We start from the raw sequence: 23,563 nt of genomic DNA, 5'->3' as shown, positions 1-23,563 counted from the left end.
CGTAGCCCAAAAAGATGACGGCAACAAGCTGGAAAATGTTTGGCTAATTTAGTTTTTGTTTATTTTTCCTCTTGATCGACGAAAGATAGGCCAACAAATTTGCCTGGACGAAGCGAAAAACTTTACAAAAATAATTAAAAAATCCTCGGCGCAGTTGTGAAATAGAAAACTGTCAGCGAGTTCAACAGGTTGGCTTCCGCCTCCGAAGTCCGCTGCTCTTTGTGATTTATGCCGCTAGAAATGACCCGCTTCCGACATGGTATATCAGAAAAGGAAAATATATATATACCCATGTATATATGGAGGGAAAATAGGAAAGGCACAAAAACCAATGAACGGCGGCAGCGGCGACGAAAGGAAAATGGAAAAGCGGGCGCACTTGAAAGTTTTAGAAGCTCTAGGCCACCTAGGTCCTATCCTCCCAGTCCTATCCTCCACGGCGGAAACGCAGTGCACCCGGAGCCGGAGGTGGCTGTGTCGAAGCGTCTCCGGTCTCGGCAGCCCGAGCTCCGCAATTTAGTTGTCAATTGAATTTATGAGCTCGTTGAATTTATGGCCGCCACCTCGACACTGGCCGTGCTTTTATCTCAAGTGACACAACTCACGTGAGACCGTGGGAGCCAAAACCCGAAGTCGAACCAAACTAGTGAGTGGAAACCCTTGACCCGCCAAAAAGTCAATCCGCGTTATCAATTGACAGCGAGGGTCGCGCTGGGAGTCAAACCGCGGTAATTTATAGCCGGGCCGAGCACGTGAACCGTTCCTCCACCCAACCCCTTTTTCCAATGTTAATTGTTTGTTTGCTGTTTGTTGTCATTGGCTCTTAAGTGGCGCGGGGTGAGGGGAGAGGGTACAGCTACCCGGACTGAAGGGTGCCCGCCAGGGGTGTGCCGTGTGAATATTTTTGCTTTCAGTTTAGAAGAAATCAAAAAAGATATAAAATAAAATAGGAACTATGTTGTGGAGAGCAACGACCACGATTTACCCTCTACTTTAGAATATAAAATATCTTTAGGTTTATTTTGACAAAAGCAGGAATTTTTCCAGCTAAGTAAAGATCCACTTCACTTTCGGAAATATTTAAAAACAAGAGAGAACGCTATAGTCGGGTGCCCCGACTATCAGATACCCGTTACTCAGCTAAAGGGAGTGCGAAGGAGATGGAGAAAAACTTTGATCCGCCGTAACTTTTTAACGAATGGTCCGATTTAAAAAATTTCTTCTACATTTCGATAGGTATTGAAAAACACAATAAAACTGCATTTTTACTTTTCCAAAATATTGAAATTTTTAAAATCGTATATATGCGATTGTGGGCGTTAGAGGGGGCGTGGCACCCTTTTGAAACAAACTTGCGCTGCGTAGGAACTCCTAGAATCTGCATGCAAAATGTCAATCTTCTAGCTTTTATAGTTTCCGAGATCTCAGCGTTCATACAGACAGACAGACGGACAGACAGACGGACAGACAGTCAGACGGACAGACGGACAGACGGACAGACGGACATGGCTAGATCGACTCGGCTAGTGCCCCTGATCAAGAATATATATACTTTATGGGGTCGGAAACGCTTCCTTCTAGCTGTTACATACTTTTGCACGAATCTAATATACCCTTTTACTCTACGAGTAACGGGTATAAAAATGATATTTGTTTAACATTTTTGCCTTTTTTATAAGGGGTTACATCACGAAAGCGCTATACCAATTTCCTTATTTGGTTAGTTCCTTGCTGTGTTTTAAACAACGGTAACATTTTTGCCAAAATCATCGATTAACTTATTCACTATTTAACGATTCCCAAAAACAACATACCCCTTCCGCCAGTAAGCGGTATTCAGCATAAAAAGGAGCGTGGAATAAACGAGCTCGTGACACTCTCTTGCAATTATTTGAGAAAGTCAAACGGTGGTAATCGGAGTCGAAACCAGCACCCTCCAGCCGTGTCACCCTTCCACCTTTCCCTTTTTTCCGCCGCACACCACCCCCTCCACCTTATCAATCGCGCAATTATTGCCGGCATTGTTTAGATAGACAGCCACGAGGACACCTTCAATATGTCGCTGTGAGAACTTCCTTTGGCCCTCCCGTTTGTTGTTCGTGTCTGTAATTTGTTTTTATTACAATTTTCACTTTTATTTGTGGCTCTGGTATTCATTTTTGTGGTTTAGGGTTTGTTTGATTTGGCGTGCTCGCTATGTTTGTGTGTATTCCAACGTGACATTGTTTTTATTTTGTGGGAACAACTTTCGGGGAGTAATTAAGATCTGGTGCACTTGATAAGCGAGGTGTAATAGGTGTCAATAAAGGCAAGGCAGAATGGTCAGTTTGACAATTAAGGAATTGTACAAAAACCTATGCCAAAGAGATAAGCTTACCATTCATGTTAAAAATTATCAGTATTTAAACTTAAGGTTTTAAAAAAAAATATTAAGACTATTGTCTATAAAATCTGAAGCATCCTAAAAAGACTGATACTATTGCTGATTTATTATAAGTAAATTAAAATGTATTAGTAAAATTAGATACACTTGAAGACTCCATAATTGAAAGACCACCTCCTTTTTTTAAGATTCCATCTTAAACCTCCCTTGATACCCACTTAACCCTCTCAACGATTTCTTAATAAAAACTTTTAGAGCTGCCAATTCGAAACTGATTTATGCGCCGCCGTTGCCGCCCATTTGATTAACAAATATTGGAACAGCCCACAGCCAGGGCAATATAAAAATGGGTGTATTGTATTTTTATTATTTTTATGCCGATTATAACAATACGCATTTTGGCAATAACAAAATGCATAGCGCCAGCCGAAATTCGCCGCGGGCAAAATGAGCAATCCGTGGCGAAGGAGAAGGGGAAGAGGTTCGAAGTTCCAGCCAGGACATTAAAGACCCGCAAGGAGTCAATGGGGAACTAGAACCAGGATCAGGACCAGGGGCAGGGGCATCTTTCGGCCTGTCATGCCTCGCAGGCCGCTGGCCACGTGCCGCGTCAAAGTCTCCATCGCGTGTTACATCATTCATACGTCATTAATGGCCACGTGTCTGACTTCCAGTTGTTATTGTAGGCAGGGCCATTTCGGTGTTTACAGCCTTGCAAGGCGAATAAATATTAGCAGCTCTCTCTGTCTGGCCGGGAGGCTATCTCTATCTGTGCCCTGTCTCTGTCTCCCTCTGTCTCTTCAGGCTTGATAAAACAAATCGCGGCGCTGATTGCGTTTCTTATTAACTGCTGTGGGTGGTTGGCCAGGACAATATGCTCCCTGTCTTTCCTGCACTTTCAGAAAAATTATAAAAAACTAAAGATAAACTAAACAATTAATACAAAATTTCTGAAATAAATTTCCTTCCTTAGATAGGGTCTATAAAAACATATTTCAATAATTCTTCATATTTTAAAACATTAAAATAATGTTTGCATGTAGGTACATAGCATTTTTTTAAAATTTGTATTTGTGTTTAAGATTAATCAATTTGTGAAAATGTTTATATATGTATATGATGCTTTAATTTATTTAAACTAAGAGTTAATTAATTTAATTTATATGTAGAAATTCAACGAATTTGTTGAGTTTCTTTTACAACATTTTAGTCTCGAAAAGGGATCTTATGAAACACTTTTTCCACTAAGAATCTTGCTGTATTTTTCTCAAAGTGTAGGTGGTGTCGTCATGTTTGTCTTGACGCTCCGTTGAATATTTTGGCTGCACACACAAAACAAATGGCCAGGCGCCTGATGCATTGATTGTCCTGATGGGGCACTGGGATTTTGTGGGTGGCTGGTGGCGAAATCCAGCCAAAGACACACAGATGGTGCAATGGCCAATGTGTTGTGGCTTAAAGTTAACTTAAAACACTTGACTTGTGGGCGGCACCCAGGGGGCGAGAACTAAAGGAACCGCAACTTCGGGGCGGCGGAAATGTTACGGCGGCGCAAAATGGCGGAAATCGCACAACAAAAGAAATTAATTTAAAGTTTTTCGCCCAAAAGCGTGAAAATGAAATTACATAATGAATGCAATTAAAATGTTAAGCCAAGCTGAGACACACAAACAAGCGCACACATGGGAGAAAAAAAGCTTTTCCTTTTCCCTCGCTTTGGCAGAGCAAACATTTTGAGCAAGTGAAACTTGGTTTTCCTCTGGCAGAGAACAGCAAATTGCTATTTAGCCATTTTAGATGCCATTAGCACACACACACACATGAACAACTTGAGAGCTTATGGAGGGTGGTAAGGTGGTTGGGGGGATGGGAAAAGTAGGGGGCTTTCCCTCTAGCTACGTTTATTAAATAACTGCGTGTCAAAGCAACGCATACAGCACCAATACCCAGGCAGAGTCACAAACTAGCACACCCACACATCAGTAGTTGCCTTGACTTGCTAAACATTTCCCTTTGAATGTTTGCCCATGTATGGGTACGGTGTGTGGCTGTGTGTGCGTGGGTGAAAAGCGAAATTTGTTTTTAACTAAAATTAAATAGAAGTGTAGGGAAAAGGTCAGCCAATCGAATACTTTATACTCATTTTATCAACAGAATTAAATGAGATATTGTATTAATTTTAATTTCTCTAGAAATTTTCGTATTTTTTGTGAGTTTACCAGTTAAAAGTGGTTAAAAGAGTAGATTTTCTTTTTTTATTAATACAAAAAGCGCCGTAAATAAAGATATACTCAAGAACTTTTGACTATCTGTGCTTTTTAATAGATTAGTATTGAACCACTTTAAATAAATTGCCCAATCAGTACAATTCAAAACCTTTTTTGTAACCTATGTATTTCGTTTTACCCACCTGTAATTCATTATTTTAATTAGGTAATGCTTTTAATTTTTCAATTTAAGAAAATATTTTGAATATTCGTTTTGATAACCGAAATTAGAATAATATTTAATTTTCTATTTAAGAAAATATTTTGAATATTTGTTTTGATTACCGAAATTAGAATAATATTTTTATGTTTTTACACTTTTGAGTACACATTTCTTATCGTAATATTTTTAAGCTACGCAGCTCTTTTTAGTCTTCCTCCAGCATTTTTGTAGGGTATTGAAGGAGCATAATAGAGCAAAGCAAAGAACACAATAAAAAAGGAAGCGAGCTAAGCTTTTCGTCTGTTTGTGTGAGTGAGGAACTACAATTTGTTCGTTGACGCCTATGAATTAGCCCGACCGCCCACGAGGATACACAAGGATATGCAGGAGGAAAAGAGAGAGGGGGAAAGGAGGGGTTCGAATGGCCAGCGGCAAAGGCTGAGCAAAAACAATTTCAATGGGAATTCAAAAATTAATTAAGCCAGCCCAAAAGGCAAAAGGCAGCTGTGTAGATGAGTTCGTCAGCTTGTGAGTGTGTGTGTTGGGTATCGAGTGTGTGTGGGTGCTTCGGTGTGGGTCTGTCATTTTCTGTTGCCTGCTTCGTGGGGCAAGAAGAAGGCGAAGGAGTTTTGTGGAGGAGGAGGGAGGGTGAGTAGGGGGGCAGAGCCACAATTGCACTTGAGCAGCTGCAGCGAAGTTGACGTCGACGCCAACGCATGTGCACCACCCAGAACCGCCCAACCACCGCCCCTTAACCCACCTGACCCGCACTCTTACTACCCTCCTACCCCCAACCCCCAAACAGTCAAAGCCTTTCACAATCAACTATTGTTGATTTCTCCTACGAATGCCAGCAGCAGGCAGCTCCAACTTCTCGCGCATTGTTTTTGCCCACCCAAACCACCCAGCCACCCAATGCCACCTCCCCTTTTTGGGGCTTCGGGGGGTTGGGGGGTGGTGTTGTAGGCGAACGACGAAACGGTAATATCCTTGTGTTTGGTGGAAGGAAAAAGGAAGTGGATAATACATCCGTCCTTGTTGCTTCGTGTCACCCACTAAAAAGGCGATGCCACTTCTGGAAGCTCTGCCGCAGGAGCAGCAGCGCACGAGCGGCGGCAGCAGCGGCTGCATTGAGTGGCCCGCGAGAGAGACAGCACTAGTGTGCGCTGTGGGGAAAAGGGACGGAGTGTCCTTAGTCAAGTGGAAATGGTAACCTCCTACTGGGAGAGAGAAAAAGCTCGCGACTTGGAATCCAGAACTCGAAACCATAGAGATCATTTGCAATGGGTTTTGAAATATGAAACTCTAGGTATTCTCTTGCCTCGGCTCCTCAGCCATTTGCAAAAAGCTTTTACAGAGCAAAGTGCAAAGCTTTCGCTAGGCCACACCTCCACTCACCGCTCATTGGTGGACGCCAGTCGGCCAGTCGAGGGGGTGGCTGTGGATTAAAACCCTAAGTATATCCTGCAACGCAGGCAGCAGCGGCAGCGACAGAGGCAGCAACATATCAAGCCAGCCAGCAGCAGACCAACCCAGACAGACAGATAGATACACACCCGGGCAGCGAACCACCCACCCACCCACCAGCCACCACACACCACCCACCGAACGACCAACCAACCATCCAACCAACCAACCAGCCAGCCACCCCCAACGGCCGCAAAAACCAAAGCTAAGGGTTGGAGGCAGGACGTTGGCAGGACGAAGGCAGGATATGCGCGATTTGACGACGGAATGAAATCAATTGTTACGCTACCGTGCCACAGATCGGACGCAATCCGGTGTCAGTGCTCAAGCCCGATAGTCCATAGCCACAGCCAGGAGCATCCTTTCTTAGTCCCTCTTGGTGATTTACGCGATTTAACTCGATTTTACTCGATTCGCGCTCGGCCTATCTACCCACACAAATACGAACAAAAACCACAAGGACTTAAAAAATATCACGTATACGTTCGGGGGACATTGACACATATAAATCAGTTGGACACGCGAACGGCAGGCAGGTCGCCAAAGTGCATTGGAAAGTTCGGGCGGAAGTCGAGGTGTCCGGTAAACGGTAACCGGTTCCGATCGTCACTTTTCCCGTTCCCGTTCCTTTTCCTGTTCCGCTGCGCGTCGCTGCCCGTTTGCCTTTTTTAAACAAATTCAATTGCGGACACCACTTGGCGACGTCTCCGTCTCCGTGTTATTAGTTTCCGGCCTCCGGCGACCAATTTACCGCTTGCCAAAAAAAGCAACAAATAAAAAAAAGGAGAGAGTGCGAAAAGGACAGAGACCCAATAGCAATTTGAATTTGAATTTGAATTTCCAAACTAATTGTTGTGTGTGGGGAGTGGAAGGAAACGAAAGCCCAACCGAATCACCAAAAACCAAAAAACCAAAAGCCCAAACCCAACCGACGGCGACCACAATGCTGGACATCAAGTCCTCCGCCGATTACTTGTCACGCTCCACGGGCAGCTTCAGCAACTTCTCAATGCTCTTCGCAGGTGAGTGGGCGGTGTGTGAGCCAGCCCGACCGTCGGCCGCCTGGAATCCAAGTAATTAGACCAAGACTAAGACTAAGACTAGCCTAGCCCCCTAAGAAACTGCCGTCGGTTGACTGATACTGATAGATCGCACTTCTTGTGACTTTTCAGCAGAGTTCTTGAACTTTACTAAACCAATTGATTCTCTTCTATTGCAGATTCCTCGTACAAATCGTCGTGGGGCTCCCACAGTTCGACACAATCGCAAGGTGAGTTATGATCAAGTGATTAATTTAAAAGGCGAATTAGGGACTACAAAATTCGGGTCTAAAAGATTAAATTGAAATAATAAAATATCTGAAAACACGGTCAACCTTATGCAATAAATTTACAATTGTCTATAAAAAATAAAATGGCATGTTGGCAGCTAAAATATCTTTTTAACCAAACTAAAGATACAAAACACTTCACTACACAAAAAACGAAACGAAACGATTAGAAATAGATATAGTTATAGTTATAGCTAATTAATGATAATAGTTTTATTAAAATTTGTACGTGTGGAATAGATAGATAGATCAGCCCATTATCCATTACTATATCAAATAAAAACACCTCTTAACGAGGTAAAAAACTAGTGACGATCGCACCTTCAACATACAAAAGTTCTGATATCAACATTTGTGACGAAAAATTATTACACTCGTCATTAAATAGACTTTCTAATATTTTCTCATTCGGCCCGCCCTAGCAGACTATTCCAGCCTTTTTCCCTTCACAGGCATTTTCTATTGCAGCGTGCCGAATGAAAAAATATTAGAAAGTCTATTTAATGACGAGTGTAATAATTTTTCGTCACAAATGTTGATATCAGAACTTTTGTATGTTGAAGGTGCGATCGTCACTAGTTTTTTACCTCGTTAAGAGGTGTTTTTATTTGATATCAGAAGTTTTTGTTTGTTTACATTTGTTCTCATAGGAGCTAATATATACATTTAAATTTAAATTGGTCAATCATAATTTGTAAGCCATTGTATTTAAACAAATTAAGTTAAAAAGGCGTTTAAGTATTTCAAAATACCTTTTAAACGAGGTATGGCACATGTCTGTACCTTTAGTAGTGTAGAACTTACAAACTAACGAAATTTAGCCATTTTTAGCTTTTTTCCCGCTAAAGTAGCGGCTTTTTCCAAAAGTCGTAGAACAAAAGATTCCTATATGGAACTCTTAAGTGCAAATTTACTGATTCCATGACCCTAAAATACAGTTCGGATACCCACACACAAAATTCAATACTCAGGAAGCTTTAGTTGTTCGAGCTGGCAAAAGTGGATATTTTCGTATAAAAATAACTTTTAAACGTAACTTTTTACAGTAATGTGTTATATACCAAAATTTAAGGAATCTCAAGGGCTATACAGTTTTAAGTTTTCAAGAAAATCGTTAGAGCCGTTTTTGAGAAAAATAAAAAAAAGCTAAAAATAAAGTTTTAAAAAATTGTCTTTTGTTCATATCTTTTTAATTATTACATTTACACAAATTGCATGTAGAAGGCGTTTATAGCATTTAAAAATACCTTTCAAACAAGATGCAGCACAAGTCTGTAGCTTTAGTAGTATAGAAGTTACGGTTTTCCGAATTTTAGCTATTTATAGCTGTTTTCCCGCTAAACTAGCGAGTTTTTCCAAAAGTGGTAGAACAAAAGTTTTTTATATCGATGTGATGAACGTCATATTAAATTTTCAAAACTTAAGAAACATGTTTTGGACAAACTGACAAACTGACAAACTGACAAACTGACAAACTGACAAACTGACAAACTGACAAACAGAATTAAATTTTCATTTTGGGAAGAAGAAGGAAATCTTATTTTGGCTATAACTTTTGAACGGAGCGTCGGACAAATGACCCCTCATTCGACGGGTATTTTCAAAAGGAATACAACTAAAACATTGCGAGGGGGCATTTATCCCCACCGGCCCCAACAGCTCCAAATTTCGTAATTTTCACTTTTTCACTTTCACCGCTCTCTCTCCCAAGCCAATTGATTTTCTTAAAGTTTTGGTATGCAATCCTTTAAGTTTTTGCAATACCTTTCGATTGGTGTATTACTCATTACGATCGGACTATCACAGCAGATTTTCAATTTTGCGGCTATATAATAGTAGTCGCCTTCGCACACTCTCCTGGTGCGCTTCGTCACTACATGGACTGCCGTCCATAGTGATCTGTCTTTGCATTTGCAATAGCATCTTCCCTGGTTCAAAACCATCTCCATTTGTTGGCCATAAATCCCCAAAGAAACATGACTAATTTGCAAAGTTTCAATGATCACAAATTGCAATAAAATATACTCAGAAAGTTTTGCTACAAGCCTGAAATTACAGCAAATTATCTACCACAACTCAGAGGCACTCAAGGAAGCCGAAAATAAACATTAAATATGCAAAACACACACATGACATCGAGTACGAAACCAAAAGTGATGAAAATTCACACGAACCGAAGCCCGGAGCCAGTGAAGCATGCAAAATGTGCGCCTGATAGACGTGTATTCAAGCAAATCAACGAGCCATCAATGGAATATTAACAGGCATTTCGGTTATGGGGGGACAACAGTATAGATAAAGGCCTGAAAAAGGTGTGGACTACACGTGTTCTCGGGGTTGCTGAATGGTTAGTGAAGCGATCAGAGGGGTTAAGGGCTATTAGGCTAGTTATGGCTCACACTAATTGAAATTATATTGTCCTTACGACACCCGCACTCCACAAAAGAACCGTCGCCTCGAGCGGTTTTAAATCTGAGAGATTCAAAAATACTTTTCACACTCCGAGGACGACAGGAACAGAGACAGAATTTCAGCTTGGCTGAGCGCATTTAGCTGCTGGCCATTGATGACATCAAAATTGTGCACAGCCCAGGATTTGTGCTCAGCTCTAGTTGAGGCTGGAATCTGCACCATCGAGCCACCAAAGCCACCGCACCACCCACCTCCACCCATCTGCACCACAAAAAGCCAGCCCAACCACCTCCCGCTGCTGCTGCAATCGGTCGCCTTTTGTGCTCTTCGCAGTTGAGTGGCCACGCAAAGCGCAAAACCAAAAATGTCATATGAAAAGTTGTCGTTGTTGCTGCTTTTATTTTTTTAGCACAATAAGTGACAACGAAAACAACAGCGGGCGGTGCATGAACCACCCAGAAGATGTAGTGGCCTCTACAGAGCGGAAAAAATAACGATTGGGATTTAGCAGAGATTAAATCGAACGAAATTGGATTAAACATACAAATGTTAGGATCAAACAAAATCGAAAAGTGCTAAAAATAATAATTTCGTTTTTAAAGTTCTTTAAAATTCTCAGGAAAATTAAAGGACCTTAAAAGATGGTTTTAAGTTTCAAGATAATTCGAAAATAATTTTTAGGACATTAAAAAATGTTTTAAGTTTCTAATAAATTAGACAAAAGGTTTTTTCTTTTGAAAAATTCTAGTACACCATTAAAAGTATTTTACCAAAGCACTATTCATATCAGAGACACTATTTTTTTCCAGTGTAATTCCCATAGTCCTTGGTGTTTCAATGCGCCTGCGGCTTTAATTTTATTCGAGTTTGAAGCGTGAAGTTTGCCACACAACTTGAACGCGCCGAGATTGTAAATTGAATTGCCAGCGGCATTGTTTTCGCTCTTTGCAATCATATTCCATTACGGGCAGGCCGAGAGATCCTGCGATGCGATGCTCATGTCACAGTTGTCCTGTGTCCTGAGTCCTGCCTTCGGGCAACATTACCATTGCGCTCCATTCAGCCGGGCTCTTTGATGCCAGCCCAGAGATAATGTTTGTGTTGCGGTTGAGTTGACGATTGCCTTTGATTGTTCGCCTGAGAGTGTTAACTGACAGGGCCGACAGGTTTTTAATTTAACAATTTGAATATACTTAAACGCGTTTTCCCAATGCTCTCGCTTGCAGGTTACAGCTCGAACGCCTTGGGCATCAAACATGATCCGCACTCACAACTACGGCAACCTGGTAAGTATTCTGAAAATCTGGTTATAGCTTATAAAGTGTATAGAAATACAAAAGGCAATTTTTAAATAATATTTTTCTATTCAATAATTTGATTCTGAGTACCAAATGTTTTTAAAATGATATATAAATCTAGCAATATCTAAAAAATATTTTTAATTTATATTAATATTGTTAGAACCACGTACAATTTCATGTAAACTTTTTTACACAATTAAATGTTAGAAACTCTAATAAATTTATATCGAAATTCAGTAATTTTCAATCTGTCATTATCAAGTATATGTTTTTTTCCGTTAAATCTCAAACAAACTTAAAGTTATGAAGTGCAGATGCTTCAGCCCACGTGCCGCTTTGTTCAGCCTAAAAACCAACATAAATACGAAACGAATACTGTTGGCCAACACTAATAAAGTTTGGGCATTGTGTGTATCGAACGCACGCTGCAAGTGCCACTCGAGTCCTGTGGGCTGTGAGTCCTTTTTATTCCATCCAACCCGTGCTACCCTCCAGCTTTAAAATTCATTTCGAATTTCACTTCGAGAGCGAAACAGAAACCGAAACCGAAACAGAAATCGAGCAAATACTGTCGCAGAATCAAAACCTTAAATACGCCACTTGAGCAATGGAAATGGTAATGGAAACAAAAGTGCCGAGCGGTGGAATTGAAGCGTAATGGAAACAATTGAAGCTGCCATAAAGGATTCTCAATTAGAGGGTGATGAGGGGCAGGGCGGAGGGACGGAGGACGAGGGATCTGCAGACCCAGACGCACTTGGCTTGGCTTTTGTTGCTGTCAAATTTGACGGCCGTGGTTGAATAAGACGCGTGCCAGTCGGGGGGCAGTTTTTTCGCTTGTTTCGCTTTTTTCGGGGCATTAAAGCTGTTGAGTGAACAAAGCTGGAGCCGAAGAAACTGTTGGCAAAACAATGGCCAGGACACAGGACTCACAAGTACATATATGTATACAACAAGCCAAGGAGCGGCGGAGGACTCTGGCTAGATGATGCGAATTAAGGACAATTGTGCGATATGTCTGGTGTCGGTCTCGCTGCAATCAGAGTAACCTTTCTTTTCCCCGACAAAAAACACACGGAAAAAATATTTTTAAAATGAACTATATCCCTAAGATTTAAAAAGTTAAATAAGTAAAATAGAATATTTAAATAAATATTAACAGCTTTCAAAAATTAGAAAAATAATTCAGGATAAAATAAAAAAAAAAGGAAGAAACATTTTTCATGAGTTCAGAAGTTTTATTTTAAGCTTTTCCTATAAACATTTATTTTTATTCTGATTAGTCTTTGCTTTTAAATCATTTTTCTGATATAGAAATATTTTCATGACTTCAAAAATTTTATTTTAAGCTCTAGCTAGAAACATTTATTTTTATACCCTTGCAGAGGGTATTATGATTTCAGTCAGAAGTTTGCAACGCAGTGAAGGAGACGTCTCCGACCCCATAAAGTATATATATTCTTGATCAGCATCACAAGACGAGTCGATCTAGCCATGTCCGTCTGTCCGTCTGTCCGTCCGTCTGTCCGTCTGTCCGTCTGTCTGTCTGTCCGTCTGTCCGTCTGTCCGTCTGTCTGTTTCTACGCAAACTAGTCTCTCAGTTTTTGAGCTATCGGGACGAAACTTTCGCAAAAGTCTTCTTTCTATTGCAGGTAGTATATATGTCGGAGCCGACCGGATCGGACAACTATATCTTATAGCTCCCATAGGAAGGATCGGAAGAAAAAAGCTTTAAAAAATTCTAGCTTCGGTGTTTTTTGAAATATTACCTTCTACTTTTGGGGATGTTATTTTTTAAATATTTCTGAATTTCGAATTAATTATTTAAAAAATCGGACTACTATATCATATAGCTGCCATAGGAACGATCGGAAAATTAATGGAAAAGTAATAGGAAACAAATTCTAGCTTCTTTGGTTTTTATTGTATTATCTTCTACTCTAGGATATAACTCTTTTTAAATATTTCCGAATTTCAATTTTAATTTGATCAAAATCGAACGACTATATCATATAGCTGCCATAGGAACGATCGGAAAATTAATGAGAAATATTAGAAAATTGAACATTTTTGCGATTTGTTAATTAATAGGAATGATCTGCAAGGGTATATAAGTTTCGGCTGGCCGAAGCTAGCTTCCTTTCTTGTTATTATGGTATTTTAGTTTCCCTTTCTTTTTTAAACCTTTTTCTGATATTGTGTAGTTTCTTATTTTGAGTGTAGCCACTTTAACACACAAACGAACACTCACACAGCTAAGCTTTGGCAACGAGCAGGAAACTCGCGCCGGATAATACCCAGCGGCGAAAATTGCCATTACAAAATGGATTACGAATGCATTACTTCTCCTCTCGTAATAGAGAAACAATGGATTACAACATGGATTACTTTGCCATAGGCATGGCCGCCTTGTAATGTGGTCGGGAGAAAATTTGCATTACTAGTAATGGGAAAAGTATGCTAGGGCCGAATCACCTTCGGGTCTCCATTACGAATTCAATATACTTTTCCGAAATTGTAATGCAAAATGTAGACGGACTAGAGAAAATTCAACATACAATTTGAAAAACGTATGCTGAGTTGTAATGCATGTTCATTTATGAAAACAAAAAATATTCTTTCCTCATGTAGGAATTGAACATGGGTATTATTGTATAATGGATGGAAAGGCTAACCGCTCGGCCATTGTCTGTGCTTTTTTTAGTTCGTCAAACTATATTTAGAATGCATGCTGTTATTATTAAAGTTCCGAAGCTCAAACGTGAGGGAGGGGAAACGAAAAACGAACACATAGACAATAATTTTTTTGTGTGTTTGTGTTTTTTGACGAAGGGAAATCGTTAGCGAACGAAAAAACGAAGTCATAGGAGCCCTGATTACAACTTCTCTAACGAAAAGCAGCGATAGTAATCGGTTACATTTTCTTTACATGTAATGCATTTTTTCTCCAGACCCCATTCGCCTGTTCGCCGCTGGGTAAGTGAAATGGATATTTCGAGTGTGAGTGTGTGGGCAAGTGCACTCGACAAATGCGCGCAAATGAAGCATCTGAATGCACACATAAACAAAATATATCTAAGTATATATACAGTATATGCAGTATATAGTAAAGGCCTTTCACAGCTTTCTGGTAATGCATTTCATTTCGTCAACGGAAACTAAAACTTGCCTTTTGTATTTGCCACAAGAATAAGTCGGCGGGCACCCTTCATTAAGATATTTGCATAAAGAACCGGTACTAATGCCACGCTTTCCATTTCCATTTTTCCACCCTCTCCGCAGATCCATATCAAATGTTCGGACCCACCAGCAGCAGACTGGCCAGCTCAGGTGAGTGGAAATCACAAAAGCATAAAGATGCAGGTGCCGCGATTAGTTTCCCCCGATTTCCCGCTGGCCGATTGCCACGTGACTAAGCTCCAACCCCTCGGCCACTCGTATAGTTCATTATCATATCAATTTCTGGCCGAGATTCGACTTAGTCATTGCCCAGACGGCGACCCTAACAAATTAACCCATTGCATGCGAGTTTAACCCTTTTTGGCGGCCTCCCTCCGCCTTTTCGGGGTGCAGTTTTCTAATTTATGCGAAAGGTGTTTTCCTAAATTTATTGCATCGCTTTATGTGCTAGTGTGTGTGTGTGGGGCGTGTCCTGGCAATTGTTTTTTGCAGCTCCGACTTTTCGTTTCATTCATTGCTTGGGAATTGTCTGTTTTCTGGGCACGCGCCCTTCCCGAAATCCGGCAAAAATCCATTAAAAAGAGTTGCGAACGCAGAGAAAGGCTCCGTCAAAGGGTTTCGCCGGTGGGCGTTTCCCTTATGGATTTGATAAATTGGTCAATGGATGTGTTCTTTTTTTCTCACAAAGCCAAAAGGCATATTTGGGCATGAGATAAAATTATAGGACTCGTTAAAACTATAGCTAAGATAGGTTTTTTTACCACCTAAATTATCAATCTCGATTTTCACAGGCTGGAAAAAAAAGAAGCCAAGGCGGTCAGAAGCCTATATACTTAAATATACAATTGAAATATAAATATAGAAAAGGTACTTATTATATAAAACATCTTTTAAATATTTTGTTAGTTTTAAATTTTGTGGAAGTTAAAGTAAATTCCTCTTTTTATTATTATAAATTAATTTTTAAAGGAGTTTATAAATTTAAAAGACATTTAAATCCTTTAAACAATTTAACAGAAAGTTTAATAAAATTTAGGGCAAAAGCAAATTAAAATTCAATGTTAGTGCAAACAATAGCAACTTCCTTTAACTCTTTTGTGCCTTTTTTTGCTAAATTTTTCCTGAAACGAAAGTCACTTTCAAAATGGTGTTCAATGCCTCTGACCAGTTGCCAGGCAAAATCAATAATTCCTATTGATCCTGCGCTGGGGCAAGCTTTTGACGCCGCCATTATGGTGGCTTTGGGCTTTGGCCTGGGCTCCACCCACCATTGCTATTGCCATTGCCCCAAGTGGGTTGGCATTGCCTCCACCCCAACCCCCTTTTGCACCATCGAAACATGGCGCTCGAACGGAATTAGCATAAAAACCCAGACGCCCAACATTTTCCGGCGCGACATTTACACGAATCCAGCCTTCTCTCTCTCTATCTACCCGTCTCTTTCCATTGTTTGTTGTGTGGTTTAGGTTTAGGCCGTTGCCAAGAGTTGGCTATAAACTTCAACTTGAAGTTGGACGCAAAAGCTCACTGAGAAAAACCCACACACACCAGCATTTCGTATGGTACACAGTGCGCTTTCGCTTTTTGGGTGGCAAAAATGCTGTTTTTGATTAATTATGGCTTCCTCTCGACACGGAACCGCTTTGTTAGCCAGGTCCGGCCAGCTGGCCAACACTTGACATGCCACACTCATTTGCATATGAGCTGCATACATGTATGCAGGCCGCCAAGAGTGATAAAAAAGGAAAACATGAGATTGCCTTAGTTAGTTGCTGCATAAATAAATAAGTACCAGGACCAAAGGCCGAAGTTCTCTTAATTATGGAAACGACGAAGGAAAAATGTGCCGAGATCAAAGGACTGCTGGGGCTAATTGCTTCCGGTTTTATAACATTTTTCTTGTTCATTCCTTATTAAATTAACATTTTTTTGGATCAAAAACTTTAACGCCTCGCTGCCACTCCTTAGTGGGCAATTAAAATACTTTAGTTTCCCCTTCTTTAGTTAGCTTTTGTGGCTAGTTAATAGCGTGTCAATTGCCCAAGATTCCACGCCCAGTTTTCCATTGACTTGGTGTCTTCCCTGTCCGTCCCACAATTATCATTCATCATCGTCAGTCGACGGAGAAGCGTCGTGTTGGCACTTAACACATTCACTTGGCCATGATTTGCAATTAACGCAATATTCATGACGTTCTCACACATGAGCAGCGCTAAGCCACCACCACCCGAAAAAGTCCTTTTCGCTTTTTCTCGACTCAAGGTTTTCCCTTCCAACCACCCCGTAGAGTGTCCTTTTTTTTGGCTGTATTTTTTGCCTGACAGCAAACAGAGAAAAAGGAGCGATTGTATTCCCTTATTCGGGCTTTCGCTTCCACGGCCTAATTGCCAAATGATTAAGCGATTTATGATGTCTGCGTCGAATGCGTAGCAAATTCAGCGCACAATATACAATCATAATTCTGTAAATGTTTTAGCACGCACAATAGGAAAAAGTTGAAAGCTGAGGGAGTGGAGTTGAGACAGAAAGTCAAAGTTCAAATGGGAAACTACCATGATGTGGGTGAATACATATTGCTGGAATCACATTTCATAGAGCCAATTACAAAGAAAGGTCGAAGAATATTTTATTTTTAAACAAAGTAGGTAATAAAATCATATGAATCAAGGCGTAACATTATTTAAATTATGTATAAATAAATCATGCATTCATGCAAATCATGTAAAAATAATTTTAAGCTAAATTCTAATAAAGACTGTATGAAGTGATGTTTATATTATTAACTTTTATCCTTCATAAAGTAAACTTTATAATTTTCTTACGCCAAAATACGAAATCTTTCCCATGTTTTCATAAGTTGTTTCTAGACCATTTCCCAGAAATATACCCCATTTTGAACTAATTTAAACTCCCAGCAGGGAGTCTTAAGTGAAAGTGCAGGTCATAATATCTCTTTGGCTTCCCGGAGGAGCTGCTCTATGCCACTACCACTACCATTACTCTTACATGCAATGCCATTTCCGTTGCGCTACACTTCTCTTACAATAATTTGAGGCAAGCGTCATAGATTGCCCCCGTGGTCTCAGTTATTTATTGAGATCGAGAGGGGGGGATACCCACTTTAGGGGGTTCTCGGATTGCGTTTCGATTCCCTGGCCAGAGGACCAAGGCAGGAAATGCTTTATGGGGCCTTTGCATGCCACAAAATGCTTACATTTTGGCCACAGCCCCGCAGCTGTAGTTAATTTAAGCCCCAAACGCCAAAAGGATATGCTCTTTTGATGGACATTTAGGCAGGCCAAAAATACCCACATTAAATGTCTCAATACGTAGGAATCAGAGAGCCCATTTCTCATATCGCCCCTTTCCCGTTCCAGGCTCTGGCCAGATCCAACTGTGGCAGTTTCTGCTCGAGCTGCTCTCGGACTCCAACAACGCCAGCTGCATCACCTGGGAGGGCACCAACGGCGAGTTCAAGCTCACCGATCCCGACGAGGTCGCCCGCCGCTGGGGAGAGCGCAAGTCCAAGCCGAATATGAACTACGACAAGCTCAGTCGGGCCTTGAGGTGAGTAAAAGACTTTTGAAATACAGAATATAGAATGTGCCATACTAAGAACTATCAGATTTACATAAATATTTGCCCTTTGTCGGTTATTATTTTTTTGAAGACTTTTAAAATACAGAATATATGAATATATATTCGTAACACTAACACTATTTCTCTAACATTATTTTGATTTACATTATTAATTTTATTAAAGCTTAAATAGTTAAATTTAATTAATATATTTAAAACCGTAGCTCAGATACGTCAATTTAATATTTAACCATTCTGTTCATTTTGTATTCATTACATTTTATTCTTTGGATTTTTCAAAGTTTAATATATATAGCCAGGACGTTAACAAAGTTTGGTATTTGAATAATAGAATTATTTATTTAGCAGAGTAAACTGCTTTGGAAATATTTGGACTGGTTACTATTTTTATAAATTCCTTTCCAAGTAAAAGCATATACTTGACCATGTTTTATCACACAAATTAATCCACATTCAAAAAAATAGTTCGATTTCGGATTATATCCTAACCACAGGGGGTTGTTTTTCCTTGTGCACTGAAGTATTCCCTAATTAGCCGATATCTGTGCCGACCTAGAAATTCGAGCATGTGTGCAATTTGCTATTTGGCTCATCAGTAAATGATTTGCCCCTGCACTGATTAGCCGCTTTGATGGCTAAAGAGCCAGAAAATCACCCAAAAAAACGAGTAACGAAAACAACTAGCTAATCCACTTGCTGGCCAAGATTTTGGTCCACTCGATTGTGTGGGCGTTTCGGGTTCGTTGCAGAAATTCAATCATAAATTGTTCCCTCGAACCGAACGAACGAGAATGTAATCAACAAGAGAGAACGCTATAGTCGGGTTCGTGTCCCGACTATCTAATACCCGTCACTCAGCTAAAGGGAGTGCGAACGCTGTGTCGGGTTGGTGTCCCGACTAATAATCGTAACTCAGCTAAAGGGAGTGCGAGGGAGATAGATATATGTTGACAATTTATAAAGCGTATAACTTTTTAATGAATGGTCCGATTTGAAAAATGTCTTCTACATTTCGATAGGTATAAATATACACAACAAAATTGCATTTATACTTCTCGGAAATCTTTAAAGATGTGGGCGCAGGACCCATTTTAAAATCGTTAGTGGGCGATTGTGGGCGTTAGAGGGGGCGTGGCGCTCGGCTAAAATAAACTTGCGCTGCGTAGGAAGCCAAAGAATATGTGTGGGAAATCTCAACCTTCTAGCTTTTGTAGTTTCTGAGATCTCAGCGTTCATACAGACAGACAGACGGACAGACGGACAGACGGACAGACGGACAGACGGACAGACGGACATGGCTAGATCGACTCGGCTAGTGACCCTGATCAAGAATATATATACTTTATGGGGTCGGAAACGCTTCCTTCTAGCTGTTACATACTTTTGCACGAATCTAGTATACCCTTTTACTCTACGAGTAACGGGTATAAAAATCCAATAAGTTGGAAATCTAATTGCAGAGAAACGTAATTCGATTTCGAAATCTGGAGCTCCAATATTTGACCGAGAAGCGAAACATATGCACAGAAACTATTTGTGCAACGGTCAATTTGCTGAACAAACATGACCAGGACAGAGTTGGCCTAATCCAAACGGCGAACCCTTTTAGCAGTGGGCTCCTTGAAACTGTCAGTCGCAATCAAACGAGTGCCAATGATGCGAATTCAAGTGGAAAAGTCCTGACAGCCAATTTGCAACATGCTCCTCGGCTCACACATGTAAATAAAATGTAAAAAGTGTAGAAAAATCAAAGCAACAACAATGAGGAAGGGGGAAATCCTTTTTGATGTGCAGGAAGCCTCAACATGTCTGTTCTTTTTGCGCATTTCAACTCAATTGAACACAAGAGACATCATCGCCGTTGGCTTTCATGTTTGCTCAGAAAGGCGAGTGTGTGGGTGTGTAAATTAACACTCAGCCCGGGTATCCCACCGGGAAAATTCCTCTGGAAAATAACATATTTTCAAGAGGTTTCTCCATAGAAGCGGAAGGGACTAAACCTCATTCACCCCTTACATTTCTTCCATCTCTGGTTTCAAAATACACGGGGGTGACACAAAAAGTAAGGGGGAAATGAGGTTTCTATCTGGATCTCTGGCAGAAGAATGCAGGACAAAATCCACTGGTTTTTCGACTTCCCGCATTATAGATTTTCCACACGTACCCAGTTATGGTTTTCCTCCACTTGCAATATCTGCTTTTCTACACCCTCCCAGTTTTGGTTTTTCCAGACCCTCGCAGTTTTGGTTTTGCACTGCTTTGCAGTATCTGATTTTCCACAATAAAAATCATGTTTTTTTGTAATATTTGTTTGTGTATTTATTATCGAAGCATTGGAACTACAAATTTTTAATGAAGCATTCCCGGGTTTTGCTTGGCCGAATGCAGTACTTAGATATCCATTTCTTGTCTGTCTTCTGAAAATATCAAACATAATTTAGATATGAATGTAAGACCAGGAATAATAATAAGAGTAATTACCATTATTAGGTCTCCGCACAAAATTAAAGGATCTCTCCAGAAATTATGCCTGGTTTGCCATGGCCGATCATTTACCCTCTGTTCAGTTGTTTTATGTCGGGTATCTATATCAAAAACTATGAGAAGAAAAAATAAAATATGACAAACGCAGGCGCAACACTTCTGGTCCCAAGAAGTCTCAGTCGGCCTGGCTGAAATAAATGTAATATTTTGATTAAGTTAAACAACTAAGTTAGTACTGAAGTACTATTTATACAACCATTTAATGAACACCTCACACCATTTACCACTGGTAAAGATTAAAAACATTTCAAGTGTCACTGAAATGCAGAATTTGTGTTGAAGATAGCATCCGGAGGCGTATATTTATTAATGGGGAAAATATCTGTGATACTAACCTTTGTAACGCTGAAATAAAGGTTATAAAAAGACAAAATTCATTTTATCACTCACCTTTTTATTGTTTTTTAGATTAAAATTAACTATTTTCACTTTTTTTTCACTTTTTCCAACAAATTTAAAAATGATGTGACCCTGCATCATATACTTGATAATACTAAATGCAGATTTGATATAAATTTCGTTGTAAAGTCCGGTCACACTTTGGCGCCAAATAAGTATTTCGTTTAAAAAATACTTTTCAGGGACCGTAATCATTAAAGGTTACGTATATTATAGGTATATTAGGCATTTTTCGTGTTATCAATACCACCAACACGAATTTTTATATTTTAACAACACTTAAAAATGGCTTAGGCCACGATCTGACGATCAAATTATTTTATTTCACAAAAAATGTTTAAAAATGTAAAAAACAATAATAATTTTCTTTGTAATTTAATGTAATTCCTTGATAAATGTGATCAAATATTTTAATCGTCTTACCGTGGCTTTTCTCTATAATTTTGTTGAATCCCACATTCATTCTTATTATTATTTGAAAAATGTTGAGTAAAATAAATTAATATAATCATTATAGACATTACGATAATAGTTATATAGTTTAATTTTTTGATTAACAATTATTCATATATTTTCTACGAATTTTAAAATTACTAAAAATTAAAAATAAATGTGAGAACAAGTCTCTTGGTTTTGGTGCAAATCATAGAATTTTTGAATTTTATAAGTTGGTGATTTTTTTGTTCAAAAATATTATAATCGTGGTGCCACAGAAATCACACAGCGCATAAGTGGCCTGATATTGATGCTACTCAGAAACCCACCCCCATTTAACGCTCAGAAATTATCTAACCCCACACCGCCGCCTGCAAAAAGGAACAGGATTTCAAGAACACAAAAACCAACTTCTCACATTCCCGATGGGTTCCCGATGGGATATCCTTCACTCACACACACGGACATCCAAGACACCCAATCACCCACACACATAGACTCAGCAAGGACAAGTGCTTTAATGCTTCATTTGACATGTTTATTCACAGCCAGCTGGCCTTTTGTTGGTCCTCGTTGTCCTGGCCAATCCTTGAAATGGGTTTACTTTAATCCTTTTGCTCTCTCCGTGCAGTTATCCCTGCTCCCTGATTGTGCTCCTTTGTCCTTGCGCTCATCAGTCATTGATTGGCTTTGATTGTCTGTGCAAAGAGCGCCTGCATTCGGGGCACTTTTCTTCTTTTACTCTTTGCCATTTCCCCATCAGGCTTTTGTTTTTACTGCTTTTAATTTATGGCCGTAATTGGCATAATTTATGGACGGTGCAAAAAAAATGAGAGAGAGAAATAAAGAACTCAACTGCACGCATTATGCCAATTTGCATTGATGCATTGAAATGTTTGCTCTGCCTGCAACGCTTTGTAATTTATTTGCAAATTCTTTTTTTTATTTCACTTGTCTGGCGGAAGTTGTGGACATTTTAAAGCGTAACAATAAACGAACAATATGCAGGAGGAAAGGGATATTTAAATTGCCGTTTGAAAGCGCTTTAAAGAGTGCGAAATCAGAGTGCTGACGTTTGGCAAATATCTAGTCAAAATTAATGAAAAGAAATCGCCTGCTAACCCTCGAATGTAAACAAATTTCGCTCGGATTTCTTGGCCGTCTGCCCGCCCACACAATTTCGCCCCTCGCTAAAATTTCTATTTGCGTTCGGGCACAAGGCGTTGCCATTTAATTGCTGAAACAGAACAGAAAAGGGAGCTGCGCCTGGGGAGCGGCACTAAAATCGCTTAATGTCAGCAAATTAACTTAAAACGCATAAAGCGAGCATTATTCTGTAATTATTTATTGTCCATCTGGGGGAGTCCGGAGTTCGTACCTCTGCTCATCTCAGCTTTTGTTTGACTTTCCCACATTGAGATCATAGAAATGGGCAGCCGAAGGAGTAGCCTTGCCATTTGAGGGTTGATTGCTTAGGTCCAAAGTCAATTTTATGGTTTAGGTGGTAATAGTGTTAAATAATAATGAACATTCCATGAAATTAATTTCAAAATCCCATGTATCGTCCTATATTATTGACATTATATTTTTTGGTAGTGACAATAATTCTATAAGCTTATTACTTCAAGCTTCAGCTTATTTAATCGCTACCATAAATCTAGTTCAGAATACTTTTTTATCTTTTAAAAATATGAAAATATAAATATTTAATAAATTTTTCTATTACTTTCTCTCCATTTCTTTTACAGATATTACTACGACAAGAACATAATGACCAAGGTGCACGGCAAGCGGTATGCGTACAAATTCGATTTCCAAGGCCTGGCAGCTGCCACTCAGCCGGCGGCCAGCGATCCCACCTACAAGTACCAGAGCGACTTGTTCATGACACCATATCACCACAGCGCCAAGCTCAGCTCGTTCATGAGTCCGCACCACGGCATGACCTCATCATCAGGTAAGCATACGTTTGGGAAATCCATTTAGGGAACTTTCTATAACTCATTATAATAGCTTCTAAATGTGAAGCCGTTTTTCATTATTTATGTGATATCAAAAATGTTCGCATTCTTAATTAACTGA

The 23,563-nt window shown here is 39.8% G+C and overlaps 1 protein-coding gene and 1 long non-coding RNA gene across 3 annotated transcripts in view; one reads left to right on the top strand and one right to left on the bottom strand.

Moving 5' to 3' along the window:
• Positions 1-23,563, top strand: part of Ets65A (DNA-binding protein D-ETS-3) — a 35,978-nt gene that overhangs the window by 10,122 nt on the left and 2,293 nt on the right. Inside the window, 5 exon segments of the mRNA XM_017156951.3 lie at positions 7,500-7,550; positions 11,249-11,308; positions 14,606-14,653; positions 17,881-18,070; positions 23,230-23,438. Coding sequence (XP_017012440.2) covers positions 7,500-7,550; positions 11,249-11,308; positions 14,606-14,653; positions 17,881-18,070; positions 23,230-23,438 — 558 coding nt within the window.
• Positions 20,336-21,239, bottom strand: LOC138913032 (uncharacterized). Of its 2 annotated transcripts, none has more exons than XR_011418604.1 (3): positions 20,844-21,224; positions 20,585-20,775; positions 20,336-20,520 (listed from the first exon to the last, which is right to left on the bottom strand). It is a non-coding gene; the product is annotated as an uncharacterized lncRNA (long non-coding RNA). The 2 variants fall into 2 exon arrangements; XR_011418605.1 differs by having other exon boundaries at positions 20,342-20,520; positions 20,585-20,904; positions 21,038-21,239.

The sequence above is a fragment of the Drosophila takahashii genome, chromosome 3L (genome assembly GCF_030179915.1).
Source record: "Drosophila takahashii strain IR98-3 E-12201 chromosome 3L, DtakHiC1v2, whole genome shotgun sequence".
Lineage (NCBI taxonomy): Eukaryota > Metazoa > Arthropoda > Insecta > Diptera > Drosophilidae > Drosophila > Drosophila takahashii.
This window is presented reverse-complemented; position numbering and strand designations above follow the sequence as displayed.